The sequence below is a fragment of the Schistocerca piceifrons genome, chromosome 9 (genome assembly GCF_021461385.2).
Source record: "Schistocerca piceifrons isolate TAMUIC-IGC-003096 chromosome 9, iqSchPice1.1, whole genome shotgun sequence".
NCBI lineage: Eukaryota > Metazoa > Arthropoda > Insecta > Orthoptera > Acrididae > Schistocerca > Schistocerca piceifrons.
Genome location: NC_060146.1, coordinates 206,903,069 through 206,921,674, shown reverse-complemented (window position 1 = coordinate 206,921,674; position 18,606 = coordinate 206,903,069). Strand labels below are relative to the sequence as shown.

The window sequence follows — 18,606 nt, the reverse complement described above, 5'->3', positions numbered from 1 at the left end:
CAAGGATATAGGACATGTCAAAGTATTTACAAGTTTAGATCAATTTAAAATAACATGCTATAGCACAGTTCACTAAAGCAATTTTAGAAGCACTGGACAAAGGTGAGAATGTAAGTGGTATCTTTTTAGACTTGTCCAAGGCCTTTGATACAGTTGACCACAAAATCTTACTTCATAAATTAGGGCAAATAGGAATAAGAGGTGTGACAAAGAAGTGGTTCAAATCATACTTGGAAAACAGAGTTCAACGAGTTGAGATATCACAAGTTTCAAACAATTCCCTTATAAAACACCTGTCTGACCCAGAAAATGTGAATATAGGCGTCCCACAGGGAAGTGTATTAGGCCCAATATTGTTTCTTATATACATTAACGACTTCCCACAAAGTATCAGACATGGCGAAAAAATACTTTTTGCTGATGATAGCAACATAGTAATAACAGGTGAAAATCCAACACAACTGTCAGAAAGAGCAAACGAGGCTCTCAATGATGTCCACAACTGGTCATTAAAAAATAAAGTAACCCTAAATGTAAAGAAAACTAACTATATTAACTTCCAATTGAACAAAAAACACAATGCCACTAGAATAAAAGTTAATAATAATGAATTAGAATGTGTAACAAGTACCAAATTCTTAGACAGCCAACTGAAATGGACAAACCATGTCAACATTTTGGCAAAGAAATTATCCACAGCATGCTATGCTCTTAGAATCCTTGGACCGGTATGCAATAATACCTGTCTTAAAATAACATATTACGGATATCTACACTCAGTCCTCAGCTATGGGATCATGTTTTGGGGAACAAGTGCCAGTAACATACAAACTGTGTTCAAAGTACGAAAAAGAGCCATAAGGATAATAACAAATAGCAACAACAGGGCCCACTGTCTAGAATTATTTAGAAAGCTAGGAATTCTAACTGTTTCTTGTGAGTATATCTTTCAGAACATAATGTTCATTAAGAAAAATCTTAACATGTACAACACAAACAGCCTAATACATGACCATGAAACAAGAGCTTGTCACCACATCCATCTAGATAGAAAGAACAAGGCAAAGACGCAAAAAAGTATATTTTACAATGGGATAAAACTGTACAACAAATTACCACAAGAAATTAAAGAAATAAATGAGCCCCTCACTTTCAGACAAAAGCTTAAAACCTTTTTAGTAAGTAAAAGTTTTTATACTGTAAAAGAATATTTAACATAGATGTAGATTATTACCAACATATGACATTATCACCAAAATATTATGTAATTATAAATATGTGTATGACTAGTTATAAAAACTACACAAAATATGAGAAACCTGTTTAATTGTAAATGTAAATGTGTGCTCATGTGTTGTAATCTGACGACATCCATACAATATTTATTGTTCCACGGATGAATAAATAAATAAATAAAATAAATAATTCATATACACATATATTTACAGAATTCTAGTTAGAGACAATCATTAAATTTACTCCTGGTATACAATACTTTTCTTACAAATAACTTAATAAATAATGTAATGACACACCGTTCACTCATATCTCACTATCAGTCACTGCACACACTATACACACATTGTTTCATAACACTTCACACACACACACACACACACACACACACACACACACACACACACACACACACACACACACACACACAAACACACACTGGTGATCTCTGGACCATTTTCCGTACTGCAACATCCCATTTGCTATCCTGAAAAACTAAGTCAGCATGTTGAGCTCAGAAAGAGGAAGAGGTATTAGTACTGTGCTATGCATAGCTCGGGGGTAAGTATTTCTAGAAAGGAAAAAAAGGTGGAAAAAAAACATAAAGTGAAGGTGTTATGTGGAATGTTGGATGTTTTATAATCATTATTATTTATTTGTATAACATTTCTTTTATCAAAGCCCTACTCTGTTTTATCTAAGTAATCTGTCAATATATAGAATGTATTGCATAACAGGTACTTTTTAGCTGCCTTGTTAAATAAGTGTATTTTTGCAATTTCTTTAATCTCTTTTGGTAACTTATTGTACAGTTTTATTCATTGGTAGAAAATGCTGTTTTGAGTTTTATGTTTATTTTTTCTTGGTAAATGTAAGTTGAGTCTAGCTCTTGTTGCATGGTCAGATCTGTTTGTGCAGTGATTGTTGTTGTTGTTGTTGTGGTCCTGAGACTGGTTTGATGCAGCTCTCCATGCTACTCTATCCTGTGCCAGCTTCTTCATCACCCAGTACCTACTGCAGCCTACATCCATCTGTATCTGTCTAGTGTATTCATTTCCTGGTCTCCCTTTACGATTTTTACCCTCCACGCTGCCCTCCAGTACTAAATTGGTGATCCCTTGATGCCTCAGAACATGTCCTACCAACTGATCCCTTCTTCTAGTCAAGTTGTGCCACAAACACCTCTTCTCCCCAATTCTATTCAATACCTCCTCATTAGTTATGTGATCTACCAGTAATTACCCATGTTATTTTTTATGTTTACAACTGACTGGTAAATGTATTCACATGGAGCAGTTAAAATCCCCAGTGCTTTGAACAGATCTTTACAATGAGCTTGACTAGTATTTTTGGTTATTATTCTTATGGCTCTTTTCTGGAGTTTGAAAATTGTGTTCATATTTTGTGCATTTGTTCCCCAAAAAAGAATGTCATAGCTGAGGATTGAGTGTACATATGAATAGTATGTAACTAAAAGACACTGCATGTTACACACTGATGATAGGATTATAAGGGCATAACATGCTGATTACCTTTGTGTGTTCACACCACTTCAACTTAGAATCAATATTCATCCCTAGAAATTTTGCATTTGTTGCACAGTCTATAGAGGTGCCATCTACATTTAATTTAACATGGTCATTTTTCCTCTTCAAACTGAAATTCATGGCATTAGTTTTCTTTACATTCAGTGTCACTTTATTGCTTATTGACCAAACATAAACTTCCCTGAGAGTTTCATTTCAGGTCTCAGCAAGGAGTTCTCTTGTTTACTCAGAGACTATAATATTGCTGTCATCAGCGAAGAGAATCTTTTCACCGTGAGTAACAGTACTGGGAAAGTCATTCTACCTTGCAGAACCCCTATGTTAATGTATTTTGTTTCTGGTAAGTGTTTTACTAAATGGTTGGTACTGTTTGAAGTATGTGTCATCTCTACTCTTTGTACCCTATCTGTTAGGTACCATTGAAACCAGTCATTACCTATGCCTCTTATTCCTACTACCTCTAATTTATTTAATAGAATCTTGTGGTTGACTGTATCAAACACCTTAGAAAGATCCAAAAATATACCCGTGACACACTGATCTTTATCAAGAGCATCAAGTACAACTTTTGTGAATTCTACTATGGCTGACTCCATATTTTTGTAGCATATTGACTGTCTAGTAAGTCTCCTTGCAATTTAAAAATTCTGTAGCTTCAAAATTTGTGATTAATGTTTGAATCACCACATCTTTACCTCTGCCAGTACCTTTCTTCCAGTTTCCAGCCATCACAGTAGCTCTCCTGTGTATGTAGCACTGAGAGCACTCCTAAAAAAAAGCGAAATAGCATAGTCACAGCCTAGTGGAATATTTTTTCTGCAACGGTCTATGTGCTGCTTCGAAATTTTCTAACAAATTAAAACTGTTGTCAAATGAGGAATGTTTAACAAAGACCCTTGCCTTCTAATCTACATCTACGTACATCTTTTATCTTGTCTTTGTACTCCACATGCTGCATGTACCTGGGTGGAAGTAGGATCGTTTGGCAGTCCCTCGTGAATACCAGTTCTCTAAACTTTCTCAATGGAGTTTTGAAAAAGGAGCAACTTCCTCCCTCCAGGGATTCTGTTTGAGCTCACACAGCATTTCTGTAATACTCAGATGTTGATAAAACCACCTGCTAACAAAGCTAGCAGCACACTTTGATGTCTTCCTTTAATCTAAGCTGGCGAGGGTCCCAAAAAGTCAAGGTGTACTTAAGAAAAAGTTGCAGGGCTTTTCTATTTGGGATTCTTTTATAGATGGGCTACACTTTTCTAGAATTCTCACGGTAAACCAAAATCAACCATTCACCTACCCTACAACTGGCCTTATGTGCTCATTCTGTCGCATGTTGCTTTGCTATATTGTGCCTGGATATTTAATCAATGTTCAGTTGTCAAGCAGTGCATTACTAATACTGAATTCAAACATTGCAGGTTTTTTATCCTACTCATCTGCCTTAACTTATATTTTTCTACATTTAGAGCAAATATCCATTCATAACACAAACTACAAATTTTTCCAAGTAATCCTGGTGTCACATAATGATGATGCTTTCCCATATACTACATGGTTTCAGCAATCAGTTGCAGAATGCTGGCAACTCTGTTATCATTCGTGTATACATCAAACATGAGCAGGCCTACCACACTTCTCTGGAGCACTCCTGATAATACCCTTGTCTTTGATTAACACTCACTGCTCAGGACAACATACTGGGTTCTATTACTTAAGAACCTGTTGATCCACTCACATATCTGGGAACCAATTCCTTACGCTTGGACCTTCATTAAGAGGCAGCAGTATGGCACTGTATCAAATGCTTTCCAGAGATCTAGCAATATGGAATCTGCCCATTGCCCTTCATCCGTGGTTTGAGGTATATGTTATGAAAAAAGAGCAAGCTAAGATTTGCACAAGCAATGCTTTCTAATGCTGATTTGTGAATAGAAGCTTTTCTGTCTCAATGAAATTTATTATATTTTAACTTAGAATATGCTCAAGAATTCTGCAACAAACTGATGTTCAGGGTATTGGTCTGTGGTGTTGTGGATCCATTCTTTTTACTCATTTTATATAGATGCCAATGCCTTTACCGACTGATCTATCTGGGTACGATTCACGACCCATCGGAAAGAGTGTGAATGGCATGGTTGGTGTCTAAGTTCCCAGTTCAACACCCAGTTAATCTGCCAGGAAGTTCCAAACAACACATACTCCACTGCAGAGTGAAAGATTAATTCTGCAGGTTAGATACTGACTCCATCGCTTGGATGAGAATCTCTTAAACAAAAGTGTTCCTGAAATGCATGCAATGGTGAAAATCAGTTAAAACCAGGCCTAAAACATGGCCACATTTTTAATGTGGGTATTTGTTTGTATGTATGTGAAGTAGTGGTTTCTAGAAGGTATGTTCGGAAATCAAGTGTACTGTGACCATAATGGGCTGTGGGTTTTTGTTTTTCGAGAGTTGACAACACTGAGTGGTAAAGAAGGATCCCCTGACCAGAACAAGCAAACACAGGAACACTGTAGTACACAAATTCACATTGTCGTGTCCAGTTGTGTGAAAGATGTTGGTAAAAAATCCCACCAAGTGCGAGCCACATGCTGCAGTCTGCTTTCTACTCGCAGAAGGAATAACACCTATCAAAATTTCTTTGGAAATCAAAATGTTCTATGGCAAAGGTATTATGAACAGACTGAGTGTGTTTAATTGGTGTAAGAAGTTTAGTGGAGGCAGAAAAAATGTCCATGGCAAACAGAGGAGTGGAAGACCCTCCATTCTGACTTATGAGTTGGTGCAAAAAATTGAGGAAACTGTTTGTACAGACTATTGATTGACAGCAGATGAAATTTCTGTGATGTTTATACAACTCTCCAGGCCTGTATTATATGAGACACTCACAGAAACGCTGGGGCACAAGAAACTGTGCACAAGATGGGTCCCAAAACAGGCCAACAAGAAAAATTGAGTTAACAGCACCTGCAAGTTTCTTGAGTGACTTGAATTGGAAGGTGAGGATTTTCTGAGCTCTTCATGATGTGAGATGAAATGGGTGTGGCTCATTATACACCTGAGACAAAAAGACAGTCATCACAGTGGTGTCACACCAGTTCCCCATCTGCCAAAAAATTCAAAACCAAAATTTCTGGCAAAAAAATCACATCCTAAGTGTTTTGGGATTGAAAAGGCATCATTTTGGTCGAATTTCTGCCTCAGGTGAAGGCCATCAATGCACAATAACATTGTGAGACCTAATTAAACTCAAAAGAAGCATTCAAAACAAAAGAACGGGAATGATGATGAGAGGAATGTGCTTGTTGTACAACACCTGTCCTCACATAGCCCTAGCCACTGAGGCATGCTTGGACTCAATTTGATTGGGATGTTTTTGTTATAACCTTTAATCACTAATAAATTGCGTGGATACACAAAAGTAGGAACAATAGCGGGTTACATGCTAGTAACTCCGTATCTGTCATTAGACTGCCGTGCCGTGACATGCGGCCGGCGCTGTTCATAGCCAGGTGGCGCTCCCGCGCTCGGCCGGGCTGCGGAGCGCCTCTATCGCCGTGTTCGCGTACTGACGTAGCGGCACTTTTAAATCTCGTGGCAATGTCACAACACTTTTCCCCCCTTGAAAAAAAAAACACTCACTTCCTTGGAGACACGGACAGTGCGGAGACATCCATGGCCTCTTGGGAGGCCCCGAGAAGATCCCGCGGAGAAACACGAGAGTATGGTCGAAAATGGCCAGGACGGAAGCTTGCGCGTGGAACGCGCCTCCTGGACGAGATGATGGGGGAAAACTCCGGAGCAGCATCCATAGGTGTCATGGACCTGGGGGTGTGCCCCAGCGAGATGGGTCCCGGAGAAGGCGGCGTCGCGACTGGGGCCGGTTCCGGCGTACTCGGAAGCGGTAGCCACGTCGGCTGCAGCAACACGCCCAGAAGATCGGCAGCAGCGACAGGACTGGCTTCTCGGGCTGGTGGAGACGAAAGAAGGGGCGGTGGCACCGGCGTGGCCACCACTTGTGGGCGCATCTGGTCATAATGGCGAACAACCATGCCGTCGTCCGTACGTATTTCACAAAGCCGGCGGCCGCGAAGAGCCTGGACCACCCCTGGAATCCATGTAGGGCGAGATCCATACCCTCGTGCCCACACGTCGGCGCCCACCGAGTATTTTCCCGCACTAGGGGACACAGTACAAGGCCTGACAGGGTGAAGCAGGTGCAGGAGAGTGCGCGGTTGGCGGCCATGCAAGAGTTCAGCAGGGCTGCGATCACCCAGAGGCATGAAGCGATAAGAACTCAGAAATTGCAACAGAGCGTCATCTGTGAAAAAATCGCTAAGGAATTTTTTCATCTGGCTTTTGAAAGTGCGGACAAGGCACTTGACCTCCCCATTCGATTGCAGATGGAAGGGCGGTGCTGTAACATGATGAATCCCTTGTCCAGTACAAAAATCACAGAAGACCTGCGAAGAGAACTGAGGGCCATTGTCCGTGACAATCGTGGATGGAAGACCTTCAAGCGCAAAGATTTTGGACAAAGCCAGTGTCGTCGCCGCAGTGGTGGGCGACGGGCATCGAACAACAAACGGAAACTTCGAGAAGGCGTCAATCAACAGTAGCCAATAAGTGCCGAGGAAGGGGCCAGCAAAGTCAGCATGCACCTGTTCCCACGGCTGTGCTGGATCAGGCCACGGAGAGGGCATAGTACGAGGTGCAGCCAGTTATTGAGCACACTGACCGCACACAGCGACCATGTGGGCGATGTCCGAATCAATACCGGGCCAATAAACATGCCTGCGGGCCAGGGACTTAGTCCGAGAAATCCCCCAATGGCCTTCATGCAATAGTTTGAGAACATCTTTGCGAAGAGAGGCTGGCACCACGACCCGTGGAGATGCGCCATCCGTGGCCAGAAGAACAACACCCTAACGAACAGACAGACAAAGGCACAAGGCATGGTAGTTGCGAAGGGGATCCGATGCCCGGGCCTTGGTCCTGTCCGGCCAACCCCATTGAACAAAACCGATCACCTGACGCAGGACCGGGCCCCGCGCAGTAGCCGACGCAACCTGCGAACCTGTAAGTGGAAAACCCTCGACCGCACGACGTTCTTCCTCATCAATGTGGAAACAGAGGAGTTCATCTCGATCGAAAACTGGGTCGGGGCCCATCGGCAAACACGACAACGCGTCAGCGTTGGCGTGCTGGGCCGTGGGGCGATAGTGAATTTCATAGTGAAAACGAGACAAGTATAAGGCCCAACGTTGCAGGCGGTGAGCTGCCTTATCTGGAAGCGACGCCGAGGGGCTGAACAGAGAGACCAGCGGCTTGTGGTCGGTGATGAGGTGAAACTTAGAACCATACAAAAAAACGCTGAACTTTTTTAGAGCATAAATGATAGTGAGCGCCTCCTTTTCGATTTGAGAGTAACGCCGTTGGGCATCGTTGAGGGTCTTGGAAGCATAGGCGATGGGTCGTTCCGACCCATCCTCATACCAATGGGCGAGAACAGCCCCTAGGCCAGACTGTGATGCGTCAGTCACCAGAACCAAGTGCTGACCCGGACGGAATGTGGCAAGACAAGGTGCCGACTGCAAATGAGCCTTCAGGTGGACAAAAGCCTGCTCACACTCGTCGGACCAGCAGAAAGGAACGTTTTTGCGTAACAGCTGATGCAGAGGATGAGCCACCGCCGCCGCGGAGGGAATGAATTTGTGATAATAAGCAATCTTGCCTAGAAACGCCTGAAGTTCTTTGACCGTAGACGGCCGGGGTAGAGCGGTAATGGCCGCAACGTGCTGTCGTAGAGGACGTATACCCTCACTGGACAAGTGGAAACCAAGATAAACAATGGAGGGTTGGAAGAACTGTGACTTGTCCAGATTGCACTTCAACCCATCCGAATGCAGAACCCGAAACAGTGAACGCAAATTGCGAAGGTGCTCTTCAGCGGAGGCCCCCGTGACAACAATGTCATCCAGGTAGTTGATGCAGCCGGGAACGGAGGCCGTGAGCTGTTCCAAAAAATGGCCGGCACGCTAGCGACGCCAATTGGTAACCGCTGGTACTGATACAACCCACAAGGAGTGTTGATGACGAGAAATTCCTTGGAAGACGCATCCAATGGCAACTGATGGTACGCCTCCGATAAGTCAAGTTTGGAAAAGAACTGGCCCCCACCGAGCTTGGTAAATAACTCCTCAGGATGGGGAAGAGGATAAGTGTCAATGAGGCTCTGAGCATTGACAGTGGCTTTAAAATCACCGCACAATCGCAGACTCCCGTTTGGTTTAGAAACCACCATGATTGGCCATGCCCATTCGCTGGAGGTAACAGGAACGAGAATCCCTGAAGCCGTTAACCTGTCTATCTCAGCCTTGACAGGTGCACGCAACGCCATCAGAATAGGGCGTGCCCGGAAAAGCTTAGGGCGAGCTGTAGGTTTAAGAGTAATGTGGGCTTCAAAATCCTTGGCCCGACCCAGACCAGCAGAGAACACGGACGAGAATTCAGAACACAATCCATCCAGCTGTTGATACGGGATATCCTCAGATATGAGGTGCACAGCATCATCAATGGAGAACCCGAACAACTGGAAAGCGTCATAACCGAACAGGTTTTCCGTGCCCGCATGATCCACCACATAAAACGTGAGGGGCCTAACAACAGACTTGTAGGCAGTGGAAGCATCAAACTGGCCAACAATAGGAATTTTCTGCTTATTATAAGTTCGCAGATTTCGCGTAACTGGAGACAAGGGAGGGGAGCCCAACACCAAATACGTGCGAGAATTAATGAGAGTTACTGCAGAGCCAGTGTCCACTTGCATGCGAATGTCTTTATCCAGAACACGAACAGTAACAAACAACTTATTTGTTTGAGAAAGCACACAGTTAACATCCATGTCCGATGCCTCGTCCTCATCAACAGGAACTTTAGGGGACTGACACACAGAAGCAATGTGGCCTTTTTTCCTACATGAATTACATGTGGCCCAACATTTCGGACATGCGGCCCTGTCATGCTGTACGAAACAACGTGGACAAGAAGGAAGTGCGGAACGAACCTGCTTCTGTGGTTGCTGTTTTCGCTGCGAGCGTGGTGGCCCAACGCGATGTTGTTGACGCGAGTGAACCGCCGCCACATCGTCGTTCCCCTGTGAAACAGGCAAATTGTCCGCGTCGAAAGTGGTTTGTACAGCGCCCACATCACACCACACGTCTATTTGCGCACCAGCAGCGTGAGACACTTAAAAAGATTGAGCGATGCTGAGAACTTCCGACAACGACGGGTTTTTGCAGTTGTAAGGCACATTGCCGAACTTCTTTATCAGGAGCAAGCCGCAGAATAACGTCCCGAACCATTGAATCAGCATAAGACTCATGATGAGTGTCCGTGACAAACTGAAATTTCCTACTCAGACCGTGTAGTTCCGCCGCCCAAGCCCGGTAAGATTGATGAGGCTGTTTACGACACCGGTAGAACGCCACGCGGGCGGCAACGACGTGGGTGTTTTTTCGGTAATAGTTAGACAATAATTCACACATTTCTTGGAAGGACAGAGAGGCAGGTTCCCGCAGAGGGGCTAACTGAGATAGTAGCTGATAGATCCGTGGGGAAATCCAAAATAGAAATAACGACTTACACATAGGAGCGTCGACAATGCCGAAAGCCAAGAAGTGTTGCCACAAACGCTTCTCATAATCCTCCCAGTCTTCAGCGGCCTCGTCGTAAGGAGGGAATGGAGGCGGAGAAGAGGAAGACAGACGATGAGTTAGCGACGTCGACAATGCCTGAATAGCAGCCGTCAGCTGTGTTTGTTGTGCCTGAATAGCAGCCGTCAGTTGTGTTTGTTGTTCAATGAGCGCTTGCATAAGCTGTTCCATGTCGGCACAGACACAAACACACAATGCCGGAAAAAAAATATCCGACCTCATCGCCAAAAAGTGTTATAACCTTTAATCATTAATAAATTGCGTGGATACACAAAAGTAGGAACAATAGCGGGTTACATGCTAGTAACTCCGTATCTGTCATTAGACTGCCGTGCCGTGACATGCGGCCGGCGCCGTTCATAGCCAGGTGGCGCTCCCACACTCGGCCGGGCTGCGGAGCGCCTCTATCGCCGTGTTCGCGTACTGACGTAGCGGCACTTTTAAATCTCGTGGCAATGTCACAACAGTTTTGAACCGCTCTCTATATTCCCCCGGCTTGGTGCCTCAGACTGTCATCTTTCATCTCCCTGAAGGCACACATGAGTGGCATTAAATTTTTAACTGATGCGCAATTGCAGAAACAGTTTCTAAGGTTTGGGAGGGGGGATGAGAGCTGGTGGGAGAGTTCTTAGAATGGGGCATAAGGAAGCTTGTGCCACAGCTCATTCACATGCAGCGAATGGGATCGTGATTATGTAGACAAATGGACAAACAGAGAACAAGATCTTCTAATTTCTTTTAAATACTCTTTTTCTAAAAAAATAAAACAAAAAATAAAAAAAATCTAGTACACTTGCTTTCTGAACATGATGCCTTGTATAATCATTGTAGTTTACTAGCATTCAACACACTTATCACCATTGCTCACAAAGCACAGAATATCTAGAGATTTGAGACTCTTATCATTACGGTGTCAGTGTTAAAATCATCTCATATTGCTGTGTTTTGTGAACATTGGTGTAAGGTGTACTGAATACTACTAAGCTAGGATAACTGATACCAATCGTTTTTTCCTCACTAGCACCAACCCAAAATTTATTTCCTGGTAGTGAAGTTGCATGGTTCTGCTGTACCAATTGCCACATTCTCAGAGCTTACTGCAAAAATGATGGCGGTATTATGCTATGGGAAGTCCAGCTTTGGCATCTATATCTCTCAGAATTAACAATCATTCACATCCATTTCCTTTTTCTCAGCACTCATTTTTTTTAGAGTGGCTTGTACATAGTAACCCCGTTTTGGTTTGTTGTTGCAGGACATTTGGCCTTTTTTATACCACCACACCGACATAAGCAAATTTTCAGTGACCACAATGACATCTCCATATTCAGGTCACATGCAATTTTTATGGTTGCCACGCCACACAACTGGAGGAAGTCCCACCTCCAAAAGGCAAAGATTTACACTGAAGAGCCAAAGAACTGGTACATTTGCCTAATATTGTGTAGGGTCCCTGTGAGCACGCAGAAGTGTTGCAACATGACATGGCATGGACTCGACTAATGTCTAAAGTAGTGCTGGAGGGAATTGACACCATGAACCTCGCAGTGCTGTTCATTAATCCATATAAGAGTACGAGGGGGTGGAGATCTCTTCTGAACGGTACGTTGCAGTGCATCCCAGATATGTTCAATAATGTTTATGTCTCGGCAGTCTGGTGGCCAGCAGAAATGTTTAAACTTAGAAGACTGTCCCTGGAGCCACATCGCAGCAATTCTGGATGTGTGGGGTGTCGCATTGTCCTGTTGGACTTGTCCAAGTCCATCAGAATGCACAATGGAGATTAATGGATGCAGGTGATCAGATAGGATGCTTATGTATGTGTCACCTGTCAGGGTCATATCTAGATGTATCAGTGGTCCCATATTACTCCAACTGCACATGCCCCACACCATTACAGAGCCTCCACCAGCTTGAACAGTCCCCTGCTGATGTGCAGGGTCTAAGGATTCATGAGGTTGTTTCCATACCCGTACATGTCTATCCCCTCAATACAATTTGAAAAGACACTCAGCCAGGCAACATGTTTCCAGTCATCAACAGTCCAATTTCAGTGTTGATGGGCCCAGGTGAGGCATAAACCTTTATGTCAAGCAATCATCAAGGGTACACAAGTTGGTCTTCGGTTCCGAAAGCACATACCATTGATGTTTTGTTGAATGGTTCGCACACTGACACTTGTTGATGGCCCAGCATTAAATGTGCAGCAATTTGCGGAAGGGTTGCATTGCTGTCACATTGAACAATTTTCTTCAATTGTCACTGGCCCCGTTCTTGCAGAATCTTTTTCCGGCTGCAGCAATGTCAGAGATTTGATGTTTTACTGGATTCCTGATATTCACAGTACACTCGTGAAATGGTCGTACAGGAAAATCCTCATTTCATCACCACCTTGGAGATGCTGAGTCCCATCGCTTATGCACTGACTATAAAACCACATTCAAACTCACTTAAGTCTTAATAACCTGCCATTGTAGCAGCAGTTACCGATCTGACAACTGCGCCTGACACTTATTGTCTTATACATTTGTTGCTGACCGCAGCACCATATTCTGCCTGTTTACATATCTCTGTATTTGAATATGCCTGCCTATACCAGTTTCTTTGGTGTTTTGGTGTATATATTCCTTATCCACATCCTTCCATTCTCTGGTTCATTTACAATCCTTTTGAGCAATGCTTAACCTGTATTTTGCTGTTAGTAATCCATTATTTGTCAGTATCTTAATGTATATATTGTCAGAGTTGAGAAAATTTTGGTTCATCATGTACCTTTAGAATCATATGCAAATAGCAATATGTTTATGTGCTTCAAACATGCTCTTTATTTTACTTATGGATAATATGATGAGATATTTCCTCAAGAAAATAGAATACCTGTTTCTGTTTCTAGATGACAGTCAGATGGCATCTTTCGGAAGCTCCATGTTAAATATCGGCTGGTCTGTGGCCTCCTATCAAAGAGTAATACGGTTAGCACAACAAGACAAAGAAAACATCACATGGAAAGGAACAATTATACAGTTCCTCTGGCATTTCATGGTTACTGGTAAGATTTGTTTCCTTTCTTTCATCATTATTATTATTTTATTTTGGTTCATAGGATTCAGACTAAAAAATGTTTACAGTATGAAACTACTCATGAAAGCAAATTAATGAGCGTATTTGGTTCGTCAGTTGGTTTGTTGCATTTGGGAGGGAACCAAACAGAAAGGTCGTCTCGTCAAATTAGGAAAGGATGGAGAAAAAAATCAGCTGTGCCCTTTCAGAGGAATTATCCCAGCATTTGCCCAAAGCAATTTAGGGAAATCACGGAAAACCTAAATCAGGATGGCCGGATGCGGGTTTGAACCATCATCCTCCCAAATGTGAGTCTAGTTTGCTAACCACTGTGCCACCTCATTCGGTGAGTGTATTTTCAAAGCTCATTGTTGTAGACATCTTCATCTGATACTGATTTAAACTCTGTTTTCTATGAATAACTGATAAGTTCAGAATATAATTTACACTTCACTTTGCAAAGGCTAAAAATTATTTATGGAGTTAGAAATACAAACTACTATAGTACAGCTGTAATTGCCTTATTCAACAGTCGTAAATGTTATAGCATACCTGGCACTGACAGTAAATATGACATTAAATTTTAACTGCACAGGATTGATATATTCTTTTATAGCAAAAGAGACAACTGAGGCAGTGAGTGCATAGACAAGAATAAGACACCCTGAAAATTATTGAGGACTGGACATACAAAGTTACGTAGCCTTGTCTTCATTTGAGACTGCTCTTACCTTAGTGCTTAGTTCTTCACTGCATTTTGGAGATTTAAGTGCTGTTACTTGTCCATCTGCTTTAAATGCTTTTTGTCATTTAGCTCACAAAGAAAGGATTTTGGCTACGTAACCGAAGGACACCAAGTCCACATTCACCACAGCAGTACAAGTGTATGTGTCAACTAGCTCCACAAATGAAAAAGAGATTGAGAAAATGTATGAAGAGGTAATAAATTATTCAGGTAGTTAAAGGAAATGAAAATTTACCCTGATGTGGCAAAAGTCATAGGATAGTGATATGCACATATAAACATGGCAGTAATATCACATACAAAAGATAAAAGGGCAGTACATTGGTGGAGCTGTCATGTGTATTCAGGTGATTCATGTGAAAAGGTTTCAGATGTCATTATGGCCCTTACCGTGGGGATTACCAGACTTTGAATGCGGAATGGTAGTTGGAGCTAAACACATGGGACATTTCGTTTTGGAAATCTTTGGCGGATTCAGTATTCTGAGATCCGCAGTGTCAAGAGTATGCTGAGAATACCAAATTTCAGGCAGTGCAGTGGGCAATGGACTTTACTCAACAAATGAGAGCAGCGGTGTTTGCATAGAATTGTCAGTTCTAACAGATAAGCAACACTGCATGAAATTACCACAGAAATCAATGTGGAATTTATGACAAATGTATCCATTAGGACAGTATGGCAAAATTTGGCATTAATGAGATATGGCAGAAGACAACCAACATGAGTGCATCTGCTAACAGCGTGACATCACCGGCAGCACCTCTCCTGGGCTTGTGGCCATATTGGGTGGGCCCCAGACAACTGGAAAAGAGTGGCCTGGTCATATGAGTCCCAATGTCAGTTGGTAAGAGCTGATGGTAGGGTTCAAGTGTGGTGCAGATACCACAAAACCAAGAACTCAAGTTATCAACAAGGTACTGTGCAAGCTGGTGGTGGCTCCATAATGGTGTGGCTGTGTTTTTATGGAATGGACTTGGTCCTCTGTTCCAACTGAACTGATCATTGGCTACTTGGAGGCCGTTTGCAGCCATTAATGGACTCCATGTTCCCAAACAATGTTGGAATTTTTTATGGACGACAATGCTGCATATCTCCAGGCCACAATTGTTCCCAATTAGTCTAAAGAGCATCCTGGACAATTCAGTGAATGATTTGGACACCCAGATTGCCTGACATGAATCCCATTGAACATTTATGGGACATAATCGAGTGGTCAGTTCAATATTTATTGCAGGGGACTTCCAACAACTTGTTGAGTCCATGCTACATCACTTCTCTCGCTCTATTTTTTTTAAGTCAGTTATCTGATGGTTTTAATGCAGCCTGCCACGAGCTCCTCTCCTGTGCTAACCTCCAACCTCTTCATCTCAGAGTAGTACTCACAGCCTACATCCTCTGTTATTTGCTGGATGTATTCCTATCTCTGTTTTCCTCTAGTACCATAGAAGTTATTCCCTGATGTCTTAACTGATGCCCTACCATCCTCCCCTCCTTCTTGTCAGTGTTTTCCATACAATCCTTTCATCACCGATTCTGCGAAGAATCTCATCGTTCCTTACCTTATCAGTCCACCTAAATTTCAACATTCTTGTGTAGCACCACATCTCAGATGCTTCAGTTCTCTTCTTTTCCCATTTTCCCACAGTCCACCTTTAACTACCATACAATGCTGTGATTCAAATGTCCATTCTTAGAAATTTATTACTTAGATTAAGAGCTATGTTTTATACTTGTAGACTTCTCCGGGCCAGGAATGCTTTCTTGCCAGTGATAGTCTGCTTTTTATGTCCTCCTTGCTCTGTCCATCACAGGTTATTTTGCCACCTAGGTAGCAGAATTTCTAAACTTCATCCACTTGGTGATCACCAATCTAGATGATAAGTTCCTCACTGTTCCTATTTCTGCTATTTCTCATTACTTTTGTCTTTCTTCAATCTACTCTCAACACATATTCTGTGCTCATTAGACTGTTCATTTCATTCATCAGATCCTGTAATTCTTCTTCACTTTCTCTGAGGATAGCAATGTCATCATATCATTGATATCCTTTCACCTTGAATTTCAGTTCCACTCTTGAAAATTCCTTGTATTTCTGTCATTGTTTCTTCGATATACAGATTCAACAGCAAGGGCAAAAGACTATACCCCTGTCTTACACCCTCTTTAATCTGAGCACTTTGTTCTTGGTGTTCCAGTCTCACTGTTCTCTCTTGGCTCTTATACATATTGTTTATTACCTATCTTTCCCTATATCTTACTCTATTTATCTCAGAATTTCAAACATCTTGCACGATTTGACACTGTCAAACTCTTTTTCCAGGTTGACAAATCCTACGAATCTGTCTCGACTTTTCTTTATTCTTGCTTCCATTATCAACCACAACATTAGAATTGCCTCTCTAGTGCCCTTACCTTTCCCAAAGCCAAACTGATCATCGTCTAACACATTCTCAATTTTCTTTTCCATTCTTCTGTATATTATTCTGAAAAGCAACTTGGATGCATGTGCTGTTAAGCTGTTTTTACCATAATTCTCACACTTTTTGGCTCTTGCAATCTTCAGAATTGTGTGAATGATGTTTTTTTGGAAGTCAGATGATATATTGCCAGTCTCATACATTCTATACACTAATGTGATTAGTCACTTTGTTGCCACTTCCCCCAATGATTTCAGAAATTCTCATGGAATAATATGTATCCCTTCTGACTTATTCAGTCTAAAGTCTTTGAAGTCTCTTTTAGATTCCAATTCTAATACTGGATCCCCTGCCTCTTCTACAATGGCTCCTGTTTCTTCTTCTATCATGCCTTCAGACAAGTCTTGCCCCTCACAGAGGCCTTCAATGTGCTGTTTCCACCTACCTACTCTCTCCTCTGTGTTTAACAGTGGAATTCCTGTTGCACTCTCAGTGTTACCACCATTGCTTTTAGTTTCATCTAAATCTATTTTAACTTTTCCATATGCTGAGTCAGTCCTTATGATGATCTTCCTTTTTTCCCCCTGATTTCTTCATATTTTTTCTGCAGCCATTTTGTCTTAGCTTCCCTGCACTTCCTATTTATTTCATTCCTCTGTACCTATGGTTTTTTTTTTTCAACTTCTGTGATTGCCCTTTTTAGAAATGTCCATTCCTCTCCAACTGTACTGCCTACTAAGCTATTCCTTATTGCTGTATCTGTAGCCTTAGAGAACTTCAAGCATATCTCGTCATTCCATAGTACTTCCGTATCACTCTCCTTTGTGTATTGATTCTTCCTGACCAATCTCTTAAACTTCAGCCAACTCTCCATCACTACTGAATTGTGATCTTTTAATCTATATCTGCCTCTGGTTATGCATTACAATCTAGTATCTGATTTTGTTATCTTTGCCTGACAATGATGTAATCTAAGTGAAATCTTCCCATATCTCCTGACCTTTTCCAAGCATACCTCCTCCTCTTGTCATTCTTGATTAGAGTATTTGCTATGGCTAGCTGAAATTTATTGCAGAACTCAGTTAGCCTTTCTCCTCTCTAATCCCTATTCCAAAGTCCATATTCTCCAGTAAAACTTTCTTGTACTTCTTTTCATACGACCACATTCCAATCCTCCAAGACTATTAGATTTTCATCTTGCTTTACATATTGAATTACCCATTCAATATCCTCATATTTTTCTCTAGCTCTTCATCTTTGGCTTACGTCAGTTTGCGTACTTTAACTATTGGTGTGTAGTGTTGGTTTGCTGTTGATTCTGATGAGAACAGCCCTTTCACTGAACTGTTCACAGTAACACACTTTCTGCTCTATCTTCCTGTTCTTAATTAATCCTACTCATGTTATACTATTTTCTGCTGTTGCTATTACCCTATACTCATATGACCAGAAATCCTTATCTTCTTTCCATTTCACTTCTCTGATCCCCACTATATCTAGTCTGAGCCTTAGCATTTCCCTTTTCAGATTTTCTATCTTCCCTAGAAACATTTCGCACTGTGGTTATTCAGTCTTTTTCTCCCAGTCACCTCCCCATTGTCAGTCTCCCCCTAAGGATTCGAATGGGGCACTATTGTAGAATCTTTGCCAATTGAGAGATCATCGTGACATTTTTTTTCAATTGCTGCACTACACTGAGCAAAAGGAGGTGAGACACAATAGTAGAAGATGTCCCAAGACTTTGGTCACCACAGTGTAATTGTGACAGGTGACTGGAATTTGATAGTAGGAAAACCAAGAGAAGAAAAAATAAGAGGAAGCCACCTGGTAGAAATTTGCTGAGGTCATAATTTAATCATCGCAAACTCTTGGTTTAAGAATCATG

The 18,606-nt window shown here is 42.1% G+C and overlaps 1 protein-coding gene across 1 annotated transcript in view; it reads left to right on the top strand.

Moving 5' to 3' along the window:
- Positions 1-18,606, top strand: part of LOC124716865 (XK-related protein 7-like) — a 33,800-nt gene that overhangs the window by 10,031 nt on the left and 5,163 nt on the right. Inside the window, exon 4 of the mRNA XM_047243418.1 lies at positions 13,393-13,548. Within this exon, the coding sequence (XP_047099374.1) occupies positions 13,393-13,548 (156 nt within the window). The remainder of the gene's footprint in view (positions 1-13,392; positions 13,549-18,606) is intronic.